This window comes from Anguilla rostrata, chromosome 6 (assembly GCF_018555375.3).
Source record: "Anguilla rostrata isolate EN2019 chromosome 6, ASM1855537v3, whole genome shotgun sequence".
NCBI classification, from domain to species: Eukaryota; Metazoa; Chordata; class Actinopteri; order Anguilliformes; family Anguillidae; genus Anguilla; species Anguilla rostrata.
In genome coordinates this window covers 43112452-43135288 of record NC_057938.1, presented here as the reverse complement: position 1 = coordinate 43135288, position 22837 = coordinate 43112452, and the positions used below count along the sequence as shown (strand labels likewise).

Below are 22837 nucleotides of genomic sequence, written 5' to 3'. Positions count from 1 at the left end.
TGTGTGTATTCATGCATGCGTGTGTGCGTGTCTGTCTGTCTGTCTGTGTCTGTGTCTGTGTGTGAGAGGGTTGGTGATCGACGTTGGTATGCATCTTAAACACAAAAAGGCTCATACAAAAATAAAAAAACTAGATCACATTGCTGTGAATAGTCATTGATATTATTTTCTTTCTCAAATAACATTGAGCACCTGGTTTAATTTCTCCACACTGCCCTTATTATTCAGCAATAAAAAATAAATAATTGTACTCCATGTATTGCAACATTTCATTTTAACCAAAATATTTTATTGCAGTTTTCCAATTATGTATATTAGCTTGACGTGAAGGATGTATTTTAACATATCTATCACATCACTAAGATACACAAATGAGTAAAATAAATCAAACAAATGACTGTTCTTTTGCAATTTAGCGAAAATGAGGTAGCATGGTAACAAAGGAATAGCTGAGCATCATGATTGCGTTCACACTTGATTTCTGAACACTGCGGATGACTTCTAAGATCATGTGATGCCCCTCTGCCCCCATCCACAAACCTTATTCATCTGGATTAAGATCACAAATATATGATAAGAATGTTCTTAACTGAACATTCTAATGCTGACGTAACAATTGCGACTGGTAACTTTAACTGAAATCAATGGAGTTCTAGAACACTGACTTAAAATGGTGAAGAACATTCCAAAAAAACCTACTCTACAAAGGGTTAAAGGCAATGCTTGCAAACCTAAGCACATGCAAACTACAGACAGCACAGAGAGGTGATGCCGCGGAGCGGGAAACATGGAGCAGATGATGCAAAGGTTTAAGCTGGATAAATGAGCATACAGTAGCAGGATCAATGGGAATCAAAAGTAAAGGGCAGCTGTGCTTCTTATCCCTGACCAGAGAGTGAGAGAGAGAGACAGACAGGGGGACAGAGTGAGAGAAAGAGAGAGGAAGAGAGAGAGATGGAGAGATGGAGAGGGAGTGTGAGAGACAGGGAACAGACACGGACCCCCCACAACAAAGGCGAGTCTAAGACGCTCCGCTTGATGCATGGGAAAGTCATTGGCCCTCCATTGTGGCTCTCCTTCTGCTGAGCAAACAGCCCAAACTGCTCATTCCCTGTCTCCCATTCTCTCCCATTCTCTCCTCGGTACATTGTCTGTGTCCCTGCATTTCATTTTGCGAGGGAGATTGCTCTCAGGGCCAGTGAGCAAACAGTCCGGAAAAAGAGCCAGCTATCTCCCTCTGTTCCCAGGAGAACTGGCATTTCTGCTTCAGCTCCAAGCTGTCAAAGGACTGGAGAGTTTGTGTCAGGATGCTGAATTAATCTCTTTAATCCCAGGGGTAGTCCACCTTTATCACCAAATGTTCAGTAAAATGTTTCCTAGCGATTATAGCAACCCCCCATCCCCTACCAAACACACACACACACATACCACACACACACACACACACATGCACAAACAACACACAACCCCTCAGTCCCACCTCATGGTTTCCAGTCAACAAACATTTGTTATTGGATACATGCAGGAGGATTTTCCGCATTGCAAATTATGCATTTAGTCAGCAGAGCAGTGCTGCATCATGAATAATGATGACCGCCCTGCGTCGCCAAGATATTGTTATTCGTTTGCCTCCTATGAACATGCCACCCCACACAATTATGCCACGCTGCACATCAGTGGATCATCTGGATGCAAACTTCAGTTGGATTCCACATGCTGTTATGTGTTATATGAAATCCTAAAGTATAGTATGAAGGGTCCTTCTGCAAAATAGCAGTAATTTGATTGGAACCTAAAAATGTTTTGGCTGTTTTTGTCTTTCTGTAGATTAGGTCTCTGAATATACAAAGCAACAATGACTTCACAATAAAACATTGACCATACACTGAGCTGAAGGCCAGGTATAAACAGCAAAGGCTACATCATAATTTTCAGCATAATTTAATATGTGCAACTGTGTTAAATGCACAGTAAAACTTCCACTGTTAATTCAACTCTAAGAGTGTTAATTCAACTCTTAACAGATAACATTTGGCCCCACTCTGGAATATGGGATCAAATGTTATCTGTTAAGAGATAAATTAATACTGTTAGAGCTTATTATTTTAATGCCCAGGAAATAATGTTAAAAAAAGGAAAAAGCTGGTTGAATTTGAGTCCATCAGAAAAATATTGATTCTGTTCTCTTTTAATTAGTACATACTAATGGTTTAACCCAACAGCGGGCCTAAAACACATTGGCTTGACCTCTTCTTCCAGAGGCAGGTCACATCCTTCAGGGTTTTCACATCTTCAATCCTCCCAATCCCCCTACACACTTACAGTATATACACACACATCCACCTTCACAAAGGGATGATCACTATATTTCATAAAAACTAGCAAAACTATTTAAATCTGTTTCTATAATCACATTCAATATCTCTACATTCAGCTTACAGTCCTCCAGACACGCTGATATTTACAGTATTGCTTATTAAGAACATAAAAAATATATGTCAAGACCTGAGGTTCCCAAGCCACAAGGCCAGTTTTAATCATTGGCCTTCCCTGACGGTATAATGTAAGGTAATGCTGTTTGTTCTGTACTTCCACCACAGACCACACAGTAAAATGTCCAGTGTTAATTCAACACTAACAGAGTGGCTCCAACACTGTACATTTTACTGTGTGTCAGCCTCACTCAGCTATGTTGGTTCAGAATGATGATCTAGTTTGCATGTCGCTGAATTGATGGCTAATGATTTGCATATATGTACTTACCTGCCAGCTGTTTCACGCATGAATGACGCAAATGGTGAACCCAGGGCCGACCTTGAACTGTCACCTGAAAATACAATTAACTGTCCCTCAGCTACTCCCACACTCTAAAAATACCTGGTAATCCTGATGTAAACACATTTTTTTAAATGAAAGAATATGTTTTTTTTTTTATAGAAGCCTAAAATCTGGTGTAGCCCTGTATTGCCTTATTTATTATTGATGTATTAATACTGCATTTTTAATAAATAAATTAGTATGTTGCACATTGTTTAAAATTACTTTAGCAATATTTCAAACAAGTATAGCTACAAATATAACAGAAATCGACCTATCTACCAAATTCTTAAATGTATTCCATTGTTACTATTTAGCACAAAATAAGGGAAAGTTAACTTCGGTACACTGGAATGTGAAAGGTTGGTTGACCGTTGATGGAGAGTAGGAGCTTCCCAATATGGGAAAGACCATTATCTCCCGAACTGATCTGCCCATCCTTGTCGTTCGTTCAACGTCTCTTCTGGGGGTCTTTCTTTTGCTAATCGGGGAACAAGTTGATCCAATCATGGCACATACATCTGTGTTGATGGAGGGGGGCATCCTTTACAATGGCCCTCGTCCTTAATCTGACCGAAAATTAAATTACGTTCGATGTTCCGTCATTGTCACCGGTGAACCGGTGCCGGGAAAGCCGTCGGCATCGCGAGAGCGGTCCAGGGGGGACGTCGCAGCTTTAACGCCGTTTAAGCGTAATCTGCTCAACTGTGCCGTAAACCCCTACCAGGTTTAAGAGCACGGTTCAAACGCGCATCAATCTGCGTTTGATAAATGCCACAGCCATTTGTACGGGATTAAACGGAGGATTCATTTTGTTCGAGGATAGCCTATCTGAATTAATGAAAGCCTTAATGGCAGCTCAAATGCGTGGAGGGAATTTAATTTGATGCCTGAGCAGCAAATGGGGGTGGAGTGAGGAGGGGTTGGGAGGTGTTGAGGTTTTTAATTAACTTTCTTCCTCTTGTTAACTGTTAATCAGCTGGTATTAAACTGAGTGTGAAAATGCAGTTTAGTGAGGCATACTCTGATTTGACCCAGGTAGCCCTATTGGAAATTTATGGTCAGGCATACATTTCACCTGCCAATTGGCTGAATGATATGCCAATCAATTAGACCGTCGTCTTATGAGACTGCAGAGATGTGATGTGGCACCCCTCACAAATAAGTAACGCAATGTTTTCACACATTCACTCCAAACAGAAATTATTTATATGCATACTGTGTGTGTGTGTTTGTGTGTTGTATACATATCATTACAAAATATATTTCACCATTCATATCTGATGTTACATATATAATGTAAATAAACATTTTCTGTAAAAATGTGCAATAAATTGATTATACCAAGGTATTGGGATATAGGAATACACTGCCATTTATTTGGTTAGCAGAGACTGATATACACAGTGACCACCTGCAAATATCACAATTTACACAACCACAGATATACCATGTGATGTTTATTGAAGCGATTCAAGCATAGTTCTGTGTGAGAATAGTGCTGGATTCAGGGGTCTACAGGCACATGAGAAGTGTCCTGGGTCACATTAGGAGTCTAGACTCCATGATTGTGTGAAAGAAAGCAAAGCGAGACACATCCAATAAAGATAGGTTTGTCCGGCAGTAGTCAATGTTAAAAAATGCTATATGTGGTGGTTTACTGAAAATGTCATAATAAAGGGGTTGGTTGGACGTGTCACTTTATAGACATAGAGTATAAGCTGCATATATGCCTAATATGTCCATCTGTATACTTTCACCAGGTTTACTTACAGATGCTGAATTTTAATTGGAAGCATCAACCGTGTTATTGTAACAGCAAGAAAAAGATGAAGGGTATGCAAATATTATTTTTTTGGCTTTTCCCGCCGGCTTCAGATGTGACTGTTGATTTCAGAGCCTTCGGTTGGAAAGCAGAAGTACAGGAGCCGGAGGGCTCAGTGCCTGGGAGGAACTCAGTCTGGTGAAACGGACTAACGCGTCAGTCCTCTGCGGTTTAGTCTGCGCAGTTTCACCTCAAATGTGCATCAAATACATTTCTGCGCAGAAAATGAGCTGGGACTCTTCAGCTTAGTTTCGGTTCTTTCGCACATCTTGAAATAAAGCCCACAAACACACACACAAACACACACACACACACACACACACACACACGGAAACATGCACACAAACAATTGCTCCATTTTAATTTCCAGTAGTGCTTCAATCTATATTTTGGCTTTCACAATCTGGATTTTATACAGCCTCCTGCTCCTTGGCTGATCTGGCCCATTATCAGGCTCTGTATCTCTGACTCCATGGGATCTGTGCGTGACAATAATCCACCCTCCTCACTGTGGCTCAGTAAGTGCTTTATCCGCCCAGCACTACACCAGAGACCACCCCAATTTCCATCACCTGTATCTCTGTGCTGTGAAATGGTCTGTCTTTTTTTTACCAAACTAAAACACTTCTGTCATAAACACTACAAAAATCGTTGCATTGCTGCAGATCCATGCAGGAAAATGTCACATTTTTGTCCCCTATTTAATAGATGCCATCATTTTCATACTTCTGATTAATCTGTCTTCACTGTAGTATCCTGTACATCATACCCAGATATGATTCCTTGAATATGATCAACACACAAGTCAATCATACAGGATCATTGGGGCACTTTTCAAATGAAATGTGATTATGTCGTTTAATTGATCAATTGGTCATTCAAATGATCTGATAGCTGGACACAGTGCAAGTTCGTCTGTCCTCTATGTGAGAGAAATGCAGAAGAGCTCTATTATTCAACAGCTCAGTTTCCTCTATTGGCATGATAAACAACAAATTTTGTTGAACAAATGAAATACAATAACTAATATATATAATTTAATGGTGTCTCTTCTCCTTTTTTTCCCTCTTCTCTGCTCCTCACATTTTGTAATGAAGAGCAGCCTTCATTGACCTTTGTCTTTGTCTTGACCTTTGGGCCATAACGTGAGGCCAGCGTTTTTCTCTGGGTTGCAAGGTTTACATGTGATGGCTGATGTCTACCATCATGTCAGTACAATAGGCCTACTCTTAAAAATACACCTTTGATCGGAGGTGGAAAATCCAGGTTCAGACGGTAAAGTATTTTTTTCCAATCCAATTAGTACAATTCTTCAGCCAGGAGGTGGAACTAATTAGTGAAATCAGCTGGGGTGGAAGGGTGGAAAAAACACATGGCAGGACTTCTGACCACTGTACCTTCCATCTCTGCCTTTGATTAATATTTTTTCACTTCCAGGGTCTAATCAGCAGTTAATTAGCAGCATAGTGTAGTTTTCCCGCAGATAATGAAAGATATTTTCTCTACCGTACTCTAAATGCATCGCTAGAAGTCTGCCTATGTGCTTTTATGTCTTTAACAAAACTCGCAGGATGTCTATCCAGAGCTGGATCAGTGTTGACATGCAGCATTCTAATGGGGCTGTGTCCCAGTGTGTACAGGCCGATGCACCCACCTGTCAGAGAGTGAAAGGCAGGAATTTCACACCCAGCTGCGAGAGTGACTTCAGCCTCATTCCCACCCCTCTTCCCTCATTCCCTCATTCCTGCCCTTTTCACTTTTCCCTTTTCTCCATTTCATGGGTTTTTTCTGGGGGCTCTTTCCTGGCCACATTCGAGAAAATCCAAAGCAGATGGAGACATGTCCCTTTTACTGCAGGAAGTGGTTCCGAATCTCCTCATACCAGTTATCCCATAAAACAGACCCATAGTTCAGGTGAGAGTAGGATAATGAAACATCAAATGACCTAATACTTATGTAAATAACCAAAAAGGTATGTATCCATTGTCTGTTATATCCTGGGGTAGTGTTATGAATAGAAGGACACCAACTAAGCGGCAAAATATTTTAAGATGACTGTTGCAAGATTCCAAAGCATTCCATGAGCATTTAAAGCACAGAAGTTTGTTCCATGTAGATGTAGATATAAATATAGTTAACAGGCTTGCCTTCAGTTTCAGGGCTATGGAAACAGATGTTTAACTGTTTGAGATCTATTATAAAATGACACTTTTATGGGTTGTTCCTGTTCAAATGTTTTCTTCATTTTGTTTTACTGCCACTTAAAAACATTGAAATGCCTTAAAAGCTCTACTCAAGAGGCAGCACGTCAAATTTTCAGAGGAACCGTTCTTGGACGAACAAGATACCCCACCGTGTTTAAAGTAACTCCCCAGCAACTGTCACTGCCTGCTCTGTTTCTAACAACCCCAACGACTAACAGGATCTTACGGGTATGTGTAGAATGAGTGTGTTTTTATCACTCTGAGATACTCACAGTCCTCCTGTGTTTTTGCAAGAATTTTCAGACTGTGAAGAAGCTTTGGTGATCCCTTGTCACGGCTCAAATCATTGCATCTCATTCGAGTCAAAATGAGTTTGCCATTCCCACTTCAAGGTACCAGTGGGTCAAATCATGGCTCAATTCAGATTAAATTCAATTCAGAATTGTTTTTATTGTAATAATGGTTACTTTTTCAGTTAATTTGACAAAATAATTTTCACAGTCACGGAAATTAGTGGAAAAAAATTTAAATAATTCTGCACCCATTTTCAAATCAGATGTTTATGTGGTTACGTGAAGTGCAGTTTGGTTAGGAAGATGCCTATGTATACTAGTGTACTATGATATTATTTAAAATATGGATAAGATTAAATATAATGTTTAAATGAGAGAACATTTTTTATTTAACTACTCTGATTGGTTTCACTCAGATAAACCTCTTTTAAAAATGAACTTGACAGCTAGCCACGAGATTCTCTGCGATATTGACCCCTTAAAGCCAGATCTGATTTATCACAGAAAGTTGAGGAGCGCAACGTCGTTCGGTGGGTCAAGACTGCACATCACGCGTCCCCTCCACAGATCCCTGCAGGTGTGACGATACACAAGGGAAACGATCAATGTGCAGAAGAGAGAGATACACACCGCAACACGTGGTCCCTCTAATCCTCGTGTTCCTTATCGTCAGAGGTGGGAACACTGGCCATTAACCTGCCCAGTCTCCGCAATCAGATTGCGCTACACGGGCCATCTCCTCTAATGGAGCTGGAAGTTTCACTGTAATCTAGAACTCAGATGCACAAACAGATAGTGCGCCTGGCATTTCCTTGGACAGACTTTACATGTCATTTTAATTGCCTCAAATGGCCATTGAGAACTAAGTACCATTTCAAATTACAACACAATTGTTCTGTTTATCCCACTGTTTCTAAAAAAAATGCCACTCTCCACCTTCATCTCTCAGGTCTCACAATTACCCCGATGGTGCCACTTTTATAATCATAAGTGTACCTGTCTCTAGCTCTTATACGGTTTACTTACTTCTGAAATTCACTTCTCTAAGTTGGCTGAAAGTGTCTGTTAAATTATTGAATTGTAAATTGTAATTGACTTACAAATGAATTTCCACAGATATCCGGCTTTTTCAATTAGGCCTTGAAAGTCCATAACAATAGAGTACATCCAGTATGACTTAGCATGACACTGATATCTATAACGCTGCAAGCCCAGGAAACTCTTTCCATGTGTCATAATATACACATATATATTATTTTATTGTTTTTTTTTATATCAAGGTATACTAAATAGTATCCACTAACATTTTAGATGACATATACACTGAAAGTGACTCTTGTTAAATAACTTGTGACGCATATTTTATAGCTAGTTTTTAAAAATATATTTTATATTCTAGGGCAATTTATTTTAACCCAAATGAATCTATATTGAGAGTTGAATCCATTTATACTTGAGGAGTCTGAATTTGGTTTCTGGTCATGATGATGACGATGACGATGGTGATGAAGAGAATGGTGATGATGACGACGACGACGATCAAGGCCATTTTCATTCGTACATATTTTGTTGTAGTCGTAGTATTGCACTGTTGCAAATCATTCCTACATCAACTAGGTCATGCAAGAGGATCAATAGTAATAACAATATTATTAAATAGCGGCTGAAATATTGAAAAAACAACAAATACTATAATCTATTATAACACCACAATTGTTACACCAGAATGAAATATATTTTATTATTACTATATTTATTTTTTTATTTTTTATTATTGGTGGTAGTGATGATGATGCTGGTGTGGTGTTGTTGTTCATGGGCCTCCTATAAATGTTTTTACAACTCTTCATTTTATCATTTCAAGTTTATAATGCATTATTCGTCCACATGTGCTCAGCGAATTTGAGTGTGTTAGGATACATTTATCTTAAAATATATTTATGCAAGAATTATGAACAGACCAGCTTTTAAATGAAGCTTCAAAGTATATTTAATTTGTATTGTAACTATTTCATTGCAGAATTATTATTTTTAACAAGTTGGTTTCAGTTTAAAAATATCAAAGAATTACATGTAGGCCAATTTTCCTGTGAAACAAAAATAGCATTTCTCGTTTTGGTAGATGCGTGATCGATTTCAATCGATTGAGTTTTCGTTTAAGGTTTAGCGTTGCAACGTTTTGCAAAGATATAGGCCTGTTGGTTATGTTAGAAATAATGTTCCTTAAATATACAATGAACCATCTAAATCCAAAAAATCGACTAGTTTGTTAACATAGCGGTTGTGATAGATGAGCGTCCTGTTTGTCCTGGAAAATAATCATGCCGTCTTAAAGGGTACAACTGTGAACTTTCGAACAGCTTTGAATTCTAACTTTGTTTTCCTTTAATATATTATGGGATGCAGTTTACCCTGCTAAGATATAGGATTAGGAGCACGTTCACTGAAAAAGGGGTTAAATCGGGATTGTGTGAACCGTCACACCCCAACTATAGGCTAACGCAGAATAACAGCTTGTAAGATTGATCTTTGGCGATCACCCCGGAGACCGCTCTACTTGGGTGTTCCAAGTGCTGGAAGTTACACCAGAAACATGGATTACTGGGATAGAATCTTTAAGTATGTGATTTCTTTTTACTTTGGCACGAACACGAAGACAAAATATAAAATTGTTTTAAATTGTTTGACATAAACTGCGAGATTATTGCCAGACAAAAAGAAGCAGAAACCAATCTATCAAACCTTTGCGAGATTCATGTATAGCCTGTGTAGCCTACTTAGGCTATCAACATCAATGATATAATTTTCTAGAAATTGTAGACTACAATCAAATCACTGAGCTGGCAGCCATGGTGCAACCTACATCAGCACATTACCTCAAAAAATGAAATCAGAGTTTTGCCACTCCTGTAAATTTTGCCAGTCGTGACGGATTCTGTCTTCGACACCGGCCACTCCTAACTATTTGTAGGTAATGTTGAAGACCAGGTGCATATGAAGAAGCAGTTTCTGACTGTTTCTTCTCAATTTTTCAGCTTGGCTTAACCTCGTTTGGTAGGCATAATTAACGTCCAAAATCTGATGAAACTAAGCAATGCCCTGCCTGGCCTTTCATGTAGCTCCATATTATTATTTTGTGGAAGTCAGACTCTATTTGTCAAGAATTATGCAAGTACAGTGACTGGCAAGAAATGTAATTAAATGGTTTACCAAAGTAAACAGATCAACAAACTGCTTACAGACCGCTGCTGATCTTGTTGCTATAACAACAGTTGCCCATGGGCTGCCTGTGATATTATATTCAGCTGCAGGCTTTGGCAAAGGCCTCTCTTTATTGTGACACTTGACTGTCTGTGCCTGTGTGTGTGCGCGCGCGCGCGCGTGTGCGAAAACGAGTTTGCTTTATTCAAACCTGTACTATATGTCAATTTCAAATTATTCATCCAAATCCAAAAAATTGCAGAAATGTTTCTCAATCAGTTATTTTGAAAGCGTCGATGTTTCAATCAAGATGCTTGAAGTGGGGAAAATTAACGGATGGATCATTTTATTTTAGCGATGAACTGCTTATTTATTCATTCGAAAATTCTACAAAGGCAATTTAGGTCTTAGAATGAACGGGAAGACACCGACATCAGCTATATTCATATAACAGAACTATCTGAGCTTATTGCTGACAGATCCAATGGTCTGTGGCAGCAGACCCGAGAACTCGGTAGCTTTGAACCTAGATATCAAAATGCAATTCCTATTTAATTCAGTATGAGTGCGATTGTCAGAGGTTATCCCCCATCAAAATATTTGGAATGGAATACGTGGGTATACACTCATTTAATGACAAGTAATTGACAAATCCGAGGGTTTGCATTACCAATGGAATGGGAAGAGAATTAATTATTTAAAAACGATTATCCTCTCCGTATGTTCCTCGTATAACCCATCTTCTATTGGAAATATATTCAAAGTCAAAGGAGTTTTGCTATGGTAAGATAAGTCAACAATATGCACCATGCCGGTAAGGGAACGTGCTAGCGCATACAAACAATACACAGTATGCCCAACAACAACGACAACAACAAATATTATTATTATTATTATTATTATTATTATTATTATTATTAAATTGTTGTTGTTGTTATTATTATTATTATTATTAATATTATTATTATTATTATTATTATTATATTAAGTAGGCGAGTCTGCTTTTGTGTAATTTTACATGAAATTGCACGCATTCCAATCTCTTCATAAGATACAGAGAAATATTATCCAGTGAAAAACACATTGGAAAATGAAAATCATCACACAAAAAAATCGTTTAACAAACCAAAAAAATACGACAATTGTTATTTGTGTAAAATAAGCATGCAATTTAAGGAATAAATAACTTAAATGTGCATAAGCATGCAACTTGAATATAAATAAAATGTCCTTGGAAATGTAAAGTTGAATTACCAAACAGTTCTGTGCTATGTAATTGACTGGACGGGGGAAAGAGCAGTTCAACTGTTAGAGAAAAAAATAGCCTATTGGCATTACACCATTATGCTTATTGAAAAAGCAGGGGATAGTTCACACACAGCTCTTTTTAAAATAAAGTTCCGTTTAGGTTGAGCGCACTGGTTGGCAATGTCATAGCTATCAGTCAATTACCATCGCTCACAGGCTGACTGTTTGAATACAAATTATCCTCCTGCCAGAGGAAATGCGCAATTCTTCCTTGTCCGTTGGATAATTTTTGCTATATTGAAAAGTAAAGTCTATAGCCTATTGCACATTTTCGGTTGGTTTCGCCTTTTACATTTAAATGAGGGAGTAACATGCATACGTCTTCGCAATGTCCTACCCGATGCCGTTGCTGTAGCTCATTCTGGATAGCGACGAGAACCATTAGCATGTTTTCCGAGAGTGCTTCTGCGGACGGTTGGAATCATCAAGGCATTTATTTCGGCTCTAACTGCGCCATTGTTGACTTTAGCAGAGTGCAAAGATTTTATAGCGGCGACACTTTCAAAAATAATTATTCTACAAAGACATCGATGAGTGTGCTATTAAAAGCACTTCTGAGTATCATGACTAACATTGAGTATTCCTCCGCATTTACCGAGGCACGTGTTTACGTTTAGCGTTTAGAATAGCTTAGGTTTACTGGAATTTCGATTTATCTTTTGGACATTCTAATGACATGCTTAGTTTTATAAAGCCAAGTGCATTTGCATTGGTTATTTGTCGACTAAATGCAGCCACGTTTAACACATTACATTACACCTCGAATTGCGGAAGGGCAAGAGACTGTTGCCGGATTGCATGCTCACAATTCAACTGCACAGTCCAAAAACCGTTTCTTTTTTGCAGGCAGTTTTCGTATTGATATTGTTATTGTGAAATATTATTTCTACTCCATCTTATCTCCTTATGCGTAACTCGGCAGGTTCAAGGCATAGATAGCCGGGCAGAGCTGATTGCAACGGGTTCAAGAATTATTTTCCTGCGCTCTTATCCTCAAAGTTGCTTGAATGTCTACATAATATTCTCCCAAGCCAAAGCCTTTTTGTAAAAATGAAATCAGTTCCATGACCTGATCACCACTGGCATGTCCTTTTGCAGGCGAGGCAGTCCTGATACAGATACTTGAGAGAGAAGAATTGATTTCAAACCCCCTGCTGAATTTTCCGGCTTGGCCTAATAAATAACTGAACAATGTAACTTCTTGATTTGGCTCACCCTTTTAAAATGCTATGCATTATTAGTAGTAGTAGTAGTAGTAGTAGTAGTAGTAGTAGTAGTAGTAGTAGTAGTATTAGCCTAGCAGTACACAGTAAAATGCCCAGTTTAATTCATCTCTTAACAGTGTACATATGAGTCCAGTTGGGACCATATGTACTCTTTAAGAGTAGATTTAACACTACGTAATAGTAGATTAGTGGATATATTTTCTTTTATTCGTGTCACGTTGTTAGAATAAAGAAGTAATGTTTTGCACCACTGTTTTATTTATGAAACGTGTTTTTGGAAGTGATTTGTTGTCTTCGTTGCATTATTTTTGGCATTTACCATTTTGAACACCGTTTTTCATTGTATGATACTGTGTTGACATTGTATTATATTATTATTAAATGCTGTCGTTAGTACTTACATGTAACGCTATTGTAATACGTAGCCTGTGTATTATTCCATTCGTTTTGTTGCAGGAGCGGATATTGTGCGAGATGTTGTTAAATAAATGAATACATGAGTCCCCAATGGTGTTTTTCAATGCAGACACTCTATATCTGAAGAGCTGCATGCATCAGTAGGCTTACTACATAATATTAGAAGTGTGCATAGTACAACGACATCAACCTCAATTTGGTGAGAAAAGATTAGATAGAAGGAAACAAACTGGTGCGCTTTCAAATGTCAATACCAAAGGCTTGTTGCCATGTAAATCAGCAGGTCGTACAACGACTAACAAATGTGTAGTCGTAACATCTCCACAAAGCTTCAAATAATGTTTTTTTTTTTTTTTTTTTACAAATAATTATGACGTAGTTTTATATTGTAAGCTTGTAAGAGGGCAAGTCATAACTTATTTTAGTGGGAAATCGGAACATAATCTTTAGTGATAGCTTCGGTAATATTCAGCAAATATCACCAGTACTAGGCTACTACTATCCACAACAACAACAACAACAACAATAGCCTAATAATAATAATAATAATAATAATAATAATAATAATAAAGTCAACTTAGGTTGTTTTGCATCATCTGTATTTTGAGGAAAAAAGTAAACCCAGACGATCGTGTTCATAAACAATCCAAATAACACTTTAATATACATTATGTTCTTGTCAACTACAAGAATATCACAATAACAAGCCATAAATAAGGAATACACAAACGATAAGTTACTCGTCTGAAAAACTTCAGTTTCCAAAATTGCATCTTATGTAATTACCATAGAATCTTCATTTTTATTTTACAACACTAACCCATTTTCGGTCCATATTAAAACTCGATAATGAAAACAACAAACAGATATTATCACATTTTAACACCCCTTTACAAAAATGTTTAACAACCTTGACAACTATAGGATCAGTGGGAAACATCAAAAATACTTTGTAGTGCGCACAAATTATCAATTTACAAATGTACAAATTTCCGGTAAAGTCCATCTGTCGTAGAATATTCAAGAAGAGTTCATTATCGGTCTGGAATACACACCTTGGTAGTAGGACGTGTCAGCGGATATTGGTGAGGATTCTAAGCCCGTTTTGCTCGCCATTGAACTCATGGATAGCGCACCTGTCATTGCAGAACCATACCCAGAGTAATGCATCACCTGCTCGTATGCCTTTAGGTCCATTTTATGGTGCTGTTGCTCCGAAGACATGAGATTGTTAATAGAGAAAGGATGGTTAAAGGAAAAGTGGTGGTCCGGCTTCAGGTGAGCTTCGTGCACGAGGACCGAGTGATGCTGTGACATCAGGTGGTGCGCCTGGGAGGCGGGTGAGGCCGCGTGTTCGGGGCTCAGGTCTTGCCTGGACTTCGCATCAGACGCAGACCTTTTGGGGTCCTTAGAGGATGAATTAGAATGCGGTGAATCGTGTCCGTTGCAGCTTTCAGAACTACTGTTAGATCCGCCCTCTGATGCCTTCCTGTTGGACTCTTTACAGTGCATTTTATCGCATTTAAATCGCTTTTGCCTCCTGAGATAGCAGCCGTTTTCAAACATGTTCCCGGAGTCGGGGTGAAGAGTCCAGAATGAGCCTTTGCCCGGTTTGTCCGGGGACCTGGGCACTTTAAGGAAGCAGTCATTGAAAGACAAGGAGTGGCGGATAGAGTTCTGCCAGCGCTGCTGGTTCTGACGGTAAAACGGGAAAAGGTCCATGATCCACTGGTAGATCTCACTCAGCGTGAGCATCTTGTTGGACGACTGTTGAATGGCCATGGTGATGAGGGAAATGTACGAATAAGGGGGCTTGGCGTGCGTGTAGCTTCTCCGGTATGTTTTCGGGTCCCGTGATCTAATGTTAGATTGTCCATACATGGGGCTCATGGCGTTCATGTTGGTGTAGCTCAAGGCGTTCATAGACGGAGGTTGTGCGGCCATGGGGCTGATACTCGGGCTGAGCGCCGCGCTCATGCTCGCCATCCCTGCGCCCATGCCATTCATGGCCCCAGCACCCGGTGACATGCCCGTTACGGACGGGCTCATTCCTGTGTTCACGTAGGACATGTTCATAGAGCTGGCGGTCATGTTGCCAGAACTCATTCCTGACATACTCATGTACGTGTTCATGGAGTTCATCCCCAGCCCCGGGTTCATATTTCCAACAGAGGTGTAACACTGAAAGTACAGACAGCGAGAATCAGTCATTCAGACGTTTCTCCATCTAGTAATTCCATTACTATACAGAGTGATAGTTTGATATGTTTAAAGTGGCATAAAACCATGCAAAGATATCACTAGGCTATATCGTTGTCTTTTCACAAATCCGAAAAATGGATTCATTTCAAACTTTCAAATTGTTCAAATGTGTATCAAAACCGATTGCCAATGGCATGTCTCAAACATGTTTAATGTTTAATGTTCGAAATAAAAACGTGGTGTAATTCAGTGTCGTGAATCCTTAAAATAGGCCACATGCAACGAACCAACTTACATAGGGTAACTATAGTGCAGCCAATGGTGAAAAGGCGTAAAGCGGCAGAAATCTTTGTATTCTCTATTCGATTGTTACGTGTAAAATGCACGTTTTACGCAAAACCACAAATCCATGCAACATTGAAAGATACATGAATGAAAAGCAAAGCGAATGTAAATAAATAAACTGACTGTCGGCCACCTAAGCGCATAAATGTCAAAATGAGACGCAGCTGCACATTTGGGAATTAAGTAATAAGTATACAGAGGTAGTAACAGCTGAAGAAAAAAGTTTCTCCTTGCCTACATGCCTACCCCAACTTTGTTAGGATAGTGCCGTAGAGATCGGGGAGGATTTGGAAGGCGCCTCAAGTCAATATTTGATCACAAAGTTAATATTATCTCAGGGCTAATATTGAGCTGTATAGACGGAAAATATATATATAAGCACTACCAACCTCTGGCTCTGCGTAATAGGTGCTCCAGTCTGAATGTTCGTGTCCCTCCATTTTAACTGCACCCAGCATCGTGAAAGCCGCCGAACAATTTATCCCCAAACCTTCTCTGTGGACGACTGTCAAGAGAAGAATTCCCTTAAAAAGGAAGAGAGTATAGAGATTCCACTTCTTTGGTCTGCTATCAAGTGAAGGACTGGCGCATGTGTATCTTTCAGTCCGCGCTGCCACCAGACACTATAAAGCCTCTGACGATGGCAGGAGTTGAAATGACGTTAGCTTCTGCCCGTTAATGCAGTGTTATAGCTCTCTGCGCCAAGTGAGCCTCCAATCCCTACTGCTTCGAAGCCCTATTTGAATAATCTGCTCACACCTAGCCGCGAGCCTCCTTGGTTTGGCTCTCTATTGTACACCTGCTGTATTTAAAAAGAACAATTCCATTTGAAAAGATTTGGTTACAATCCATTCGTTTTGTTTTGTCCCAGAAAAAAGAATGCATTAAAACTTTTGTTCCAAAAGGGCTTTTTATCTCGCGTTTCTTCCGCTTTTCTATGGCGTTTTTAATGTTTTAGAATACAGACAGTCGTTTGCGTTCAAAAATTATTGTAATTGCATCCACATATTCTTCACTTTCAAAAACATTTGGCATTCTAAAGTTTAATAAAAAGCAGGAATATATAAAACACTCCAAGATAAATTGTAGCCTACCTGAGTATGGTCGGTTATGCACTCATAGGTCTGTATTTTCCTTACAACAAATCAATATGTCTACTACTCTGTGCAGACTTGAAAACACAATTGTATGAATACATAGCATGCGTGGGTTGTTTGGGTTTATGTAGGCTATGCTTATTGACACACATGTGGGGATGACATCGAAAAATCCATAGAGGCTATATTTAAATGATTAAATACAGACATTTTATATAGCATTTTTTATTTCACATCTTCGTAAAAAGCTCGAACAAAAAAAACATGTTTCACCTCGTCTTGCTCGTCATAATTCTGAGTGCATATCAGGCGAATATATTTTTTACATATATTGTAAAATACACGTTTTGCTACAAAATATAATCTTTGATCATGTCTGAATATGCCTCGCGGTTCATTGTCAATGTATTTAGTTTCACTATGTTGTCCATGTCGTGCTGTTATTGTAGTTCAGCCCAGCTAATCAGGTGGTCATATAAAACAGAGAAACGTAAAAGGACATTGTAACTGCAATTAAAACGAAAAAATCGAAATATGGCAGGCCTACGCGCCTAGTAACAGATGGAACAAACAAAAACCTTTCAAAAACCTGGAAAATTGTTTATTTTTGAGGATGTACAATAATTGTCTTGTCATGTTAATTTTCCCCCATCCGCTGTCTTGTTATTAATTTAGCTTTTTTTAAATAATAGTAAAATATGAGTTCTTAAAATGAGAAATTGTGTTACCTGGCAACCGTTTTTTTATTGTGGACGGAATGCGTTCTGTTTGATATGTAGGTTATTACATTTTTTATTTGATTGTGAGAGATTTTACAGACCCCATCGGCCAATTCAGGAAAACTGGCCATGATAAAACGGAAAGACTCCAGTCTAGAGAAAAATAAATAAACCGCTTTTAATATATTTGCCTGTGAAATGCACATTTTGCAAGGTGTGGTTAAATGAAAACTACTCAATCAAACGTGTCTAAGCCTCATGATTAGACTGGTCTGTGAGCGCACCTAATAGTGGCGAAACTATTTGTAAACGATAATGAAAATGGCATTGACTTTTCGTTTGATGTTGAATCGAAGATGACAACGATGACAATACAACAGCGATTAAAATAAACAATATATTATTATTATTATTATTATTATTATTATTATTATTATTATTATTATTATTATTATTATTATTATTATTTCAGTTACCACAGGCAATAATGCAGTTTTAAAATAACAAAATATTCTACGGCTTTATACTTGAATGCGCCCTCTTTTGGTGGCAGTAAAATGTCACTTCCATCCGAAAAAAACTTTCACTGAGTATGTCGGCAAAATATTGATTTACTCATGTTTGTAGAATATATATTTGAACAAATAAGACTTATTCATCGGGAAATAACGTAAATATTGGAAGTACATGGAGCAGATCAACGACGAGTTCCTCACTGACAAAGCTGTATTTTAAAAATCTTGTTAGCCATTTGATTGCTTTAGGGAGATCATGCAGTGTATTAAATAGAGAACATAAGGGCTCATGTCAGACCAAACCTGTAGTTGTTGTTTTGTTCCACGTGTCTTTCCTCCACCGTGTCGGTTTAAAGATCCCCAGATTTCTTCGTGTAGCTTATGTTCTGGACATTTTGTCCTCTCCGTGGGCCCATCAAGGTTGAACTCAGGAGCGTTGACCTGATCTCATATCACCACTGCAGTAGTTTGAATCAAGATGTACCCGGAGGGTGGTCTTGACATGAGCTCAAAAATAAAATACAAAAGGACGCAATGGTTATAACGCAACTTGATTTTGAATTCATTTTCATTGAATCCCTGAAAGCAAATACTTTACCATGAAAAATATTGTTTTAAAAAATATATTCAATTCAACGTTCGTATTTGGATAAAGCTGATAAATATCATTAAACATAGAATGTAAAGTGCATTTACATTGAAATGTCAATGGGCAGGTGTCCACTAAATTCCTGAAACTGAGTGTTATCTAATCAGAAGAATCCCCTAAATTCCCAGATTTGTACTTTTTCCAACAAGATTTTTATTTTAAAAGTTTTGTAATTGATACACATATGTACACATGCGAGTTATATGCACTTATATTTGCTATTTGTAATTTGAAGTTCAAATCCAATATGTTCTTCTGACATAGCTGCTGTGGCTGGCTGTTAGCGAACGAGCGAAAAACGGAATCTAGACATCAAGAAGGGTAAAAATCTAGGTTGAGAGACATAAATAGTCCAGCTCAACCCCCAATATACCTCAGGTTTTACCTGCATATGGCCTGGCTATGTTCTAGTTGACTAGAACACTTTCACTTTTTAACCAAATGTAGCAGGGTTTTCACCTGAATGCCTAGATGGTGTTTCACTGCCTTTTCTCCACAAAAATGTTTCCTGGGTAGTTTTATTGTATCATTTAAAAGTATCACAGTGTCTGCAATGTCATTGTAATTTCACTGGCTTACAGTCCTTTCATGACAGCTTGTGGGTTAGAGATAAAGAAATGAAAACAAATAGATAAGGTGCAATAGATTTATTCTCCAAATGAGAACATCAGAAGCATATAACATTCCCTCAAGACACCCAGCAAGTGTCAGCAGAAACATGTCACTCTGAGCTTCACTTTCACTGCAGGATTTCTCCAGTGTCTAAAACAATTCACAGATCAGCTCAAGTATGCATTCGCTGCCTTTCTCGACGATCATCACTCCAGAAAAAATCCCGGGGGCAATAGGTTAAGCTGGTAATTCATCAAATCAAAATTAATAGTGAGAGGTCCTTTCTTCGGAAAGCTATGGAATTATGTTTGCTGGAAAGTGCCTGTAGAGACAGTAAACATTCCAGAGCGGGGCTGGGGTTTGAGCGGGCCATTGTCTCCCGCAGCTGTGATAACGGCGCCTGGCTCCAGGTTTGCGGCCTGCCACAGTGTGTTTACCTGGAGATGAATCTGAAAGGGCAGCGTTACTGGGAACGCACACAGCAGGGGCCGGACCGAATGAAACGGAGGGGCCAGGCGCCGCGGAGCGGAGGTGGAGCACAGTTATTACTTCGGAAGAAACTGTGCCTGGGCACAAACAGGACTTTAAATGGGCTAAGGATTTCCACAAACAGGCCCTGCCTTTTGAAATGGGGGAGAATTTGGGATGTTCGGGGATGAAATGCTAAACGTTTTTGCGTACTCTGTTGCCAAGGTCTTCCGATTCCATGACATTGCTCTTCTAATGCAAAACAACTGTACCCCATGTAACAATAGATTAGAATAATCAAATAAGACGCACAAAAAATGGCACGATTGGACCACAGAGGGAGCTGACAGGAGCTTTAAAAGGAAATGAGAAGCAAATTTACTCAGAAACTGAAAAGAAATGTAATGAGAGGGTTTTGGAATCTGGTCCTTTTCATTCAATGTGGGAAAAGGCTTCTAGGTCATAGAATAGTTGGAAAATATGGTCAAGAGAAATAAAAAAAGTGACTGGAATTCAATGAAGGGACTGCTGCTCTCAAAAGAGGCAACCAAGAAACATGGGCTCGTGTTGAGATTTTACGCACTATTCCAAAAACCAATATCAATCTTCCTAGCATGTCCATTCAGGAAATCACTATGGTTCACAGGCTGAATAGGTTTATGACAAAAAGTTGATTTTAAGAAGGTTAATGCAGGACATAGAGGTGATTACCCTACATACTATGATTGGCCGATGCCTACTATTGCTATATAGTTTATTAAATAGCCTCTTACTAAATGACCATGCATAAAAAGATATAAGACACAGACTATCATCATTCATACACTCGGCCCCACACAAGGTAACTAATGAGTAAAAATAATTCTGAAATCATTCCAAGGTTTGCTCTTCTTACGTTGCATGATGCTGGCAGTACTCCACGGCACTTTCAAATGCATCAAAAACTGAAGGTGAGAGACTTCAGGACAAGACAATGTGTGGACACGTGGGGTGTGGATGAGCCATAAACTTAGTGTTGACAGGCATGTGCAGAAACCTCCTTCCAATGCATATATTGGGAAAATGTTGATCCAGGTGTGAGAAGTTTCCCATAAATCAGGGAAAATATCCTGTTATATTCCATATGAATAGAATTTAAGACAGCATACCAGAGTGCATACAGATATCAATCCCCTTTTTTCTAAGTCTCTCTCTCTCTCTCTCTCTCTCTCTCTCACTCTCTCTATCTCTCTTTCTCTCTCGTTCACTGACAGAATAGAATTCCTCAGCTAGTACATTTGCATTCCCTGCTAAGAACTAGGAAGAAAGAGGAAAAGAAAATGCGACGAAGTAAACCTATATATAGCAAAGACGTATGTGTGTTTGGTTGCCATTTCCTTCCTGCGTGCATTCATATGCAAAAGGTCAATTTGTAGTGTTTGCCGAGAAGCGGCATGGGGTCCCGTAGCAAATCAATGAGTCTGACAGAGGCTACAAGTTCCTCTGGATTGCATACGAAGCTCCCTGCTGACACAACAACATCGGTATCCAATTTGAGGGGTCGCTCTGCGGCTTCTCGAGAGGTGAAATGAATGAGGCCTTTATAGGCACTGACAGCTAACAGACTATTGGCAAATGATACCAATGGTCGGGACCACTCAACAGATTAGCACCTCATCAGCCTCCTGCAGCTTCGGACAAACATGGCCTCCTCGCACATAAAAGGCAACACTACTGTTCTGTGATAAACAGCTGCCTGGCAAGGGAGGGGGGTCTTCCAAAACTTCCTGGCGTCCTCTCTTCTTTTTTGCACCGGGGCAGCTGTGCTAGGCTTCCTTGGGCCAGTCAGACCCCAACGTGTGTGTTTCAGGTGAGCAAATATTGCCACTTGCATTGGAGTTCAATGGCCACTTCTTTCAGACATTGCACTTCCCCCTGGCTTACAGGATGTGTGTGTGGCCTCCATACTAAGCCAAACAGGCCAATGCCATTTCACAAGGCTCACAGCTGAGGATGAGCAATGGAAGAGTTGGATTTACTTTTAATTTTGATTCTTGAAAGGGAGTCCACGTTGACCTCATGCCAAGGAGAAATCCCTTGCAGATACTGAAAATAGGCAATCATGTTTTGCACGAATAAGAGAGTCAGTCACCTGTTAACACCAGGGCTGGTTCTAGGCATAGCCAACAAAGGTGGTCGTCTAGGGTGCCATTCATCCCGGGCGCACCAAAACAAAGGAGAAAAAATTAAATAAAAATCCATGTGTTGCTTCAATGACAGTCAGTTGCTTGAAAGTTGGCGGCATGAGAGTTGGCTATTCACCTCTCCCTCCCCGGATCAAAATCTTGCCTAGGACAGCTGAAAGGCTAGAGCCATTCCTGTTTAACGCCTATGTTGCTTTGATTGTGTTACACCAACTTAGACGTATTCAAATGAGTGGATTCCCTCATGTCCTCACTGGACTTACCTATTTACCCTCACTAAATAAGCACACATCAAGTTTTCACTAAGTCAAGTCACTTCCTGCCATTAAGGTGATATTAAGGATCAAACAGTAAACAGGTTAGGGACTTGAAAGTTGATTTTGTCAGTGAGTTAACAGTCACGTGCATGTCCCCAATACACAGAGGCAGCACCAACAGCTTTGTCCATTGTGATAAAGTAACACCAAGGCATGAATGTGACAGACATATAGGGTAAAAGCATACATGATGTGTGATTGTGTTCAAGATTAATGTTGTATTCTCTATTGCCTCATTACTATTTTTGCTGTCAATGTTTGAAAAGCTAAATGCCTGCTATATGAAAAAAAACATTCAGCCGGCATATACTATGCATACATGGATCACATCATGCAATCTGCTGAGACAGCGCAAGATACCCTGTAAGTTTATGTGTTTCATTGCGCCAGTAAAAAAAGAAGATACATTTTTTTTGTAATTTAAATAGGCAGAATGTGA

The 22837-nt window shown here is 39.2% G+C and overlaps 1 protein-coding gene and 1 long non-coding RNA gene across 4 annotated transcripts; both read right to left on the bottom strand.

Moving 5' to 3' along the window:
- Positions 1-267: 267 nt before the first annotated feature.
- Positions 268-13765, bottom strand: LOC135257282 (uncharacterized). Its single transcript, XR_010330630.1, has 2 exons — positions 11986-13765; positions 268-7710 (listed from the first exon to the last, which is right to left on the bottom strand). It is a non-coding gene; the product is annotated as an uncharacterized LOC135257282 (long non-coding RNA).
- A 160-nt stretch (positions 13766-13925) lies between these two features.
- Positions 13926-18624, bottom strand: LOC135257281 (hepatocyte nuclear factor 3-beta-like). Of its 3 annotated transcripts, none has more exons than XM_064339858.1 (3): positions 18473-18624; positions 16228-16343; positions 13926-15472 (listed from the first exon to the last, which is right to left on the bottom strand). In XM_064339858.1, exons 2-3 carry the CDS (start codon positions 16294-16296, stop codon positions 14312-14314), a joined length of 1230 nt encoding a protein of 409 aa, XP_064195928.1. In that variant the 5' UTR covers positions 16297-16343; positions 18473-18624; the 3' UTR covers positions 13926-14311. The 3 variants fall into 3 exon arrangements, with proteins under 3 accessions (XP_064195928.1, XP_064195929.1, XP_064195927.1); XM_064339859.1 differs by lacking the exon at positions 18473-18624 and adding an exon at positions 16933-17768; XM_064339857.1 differs by lacking the exon at positions 18473-18624 and having other exon boundaries at positions 16228-16881.
- Between the last annotated feature and the right edge of the window lie 4213 nt (positions 18625-22837).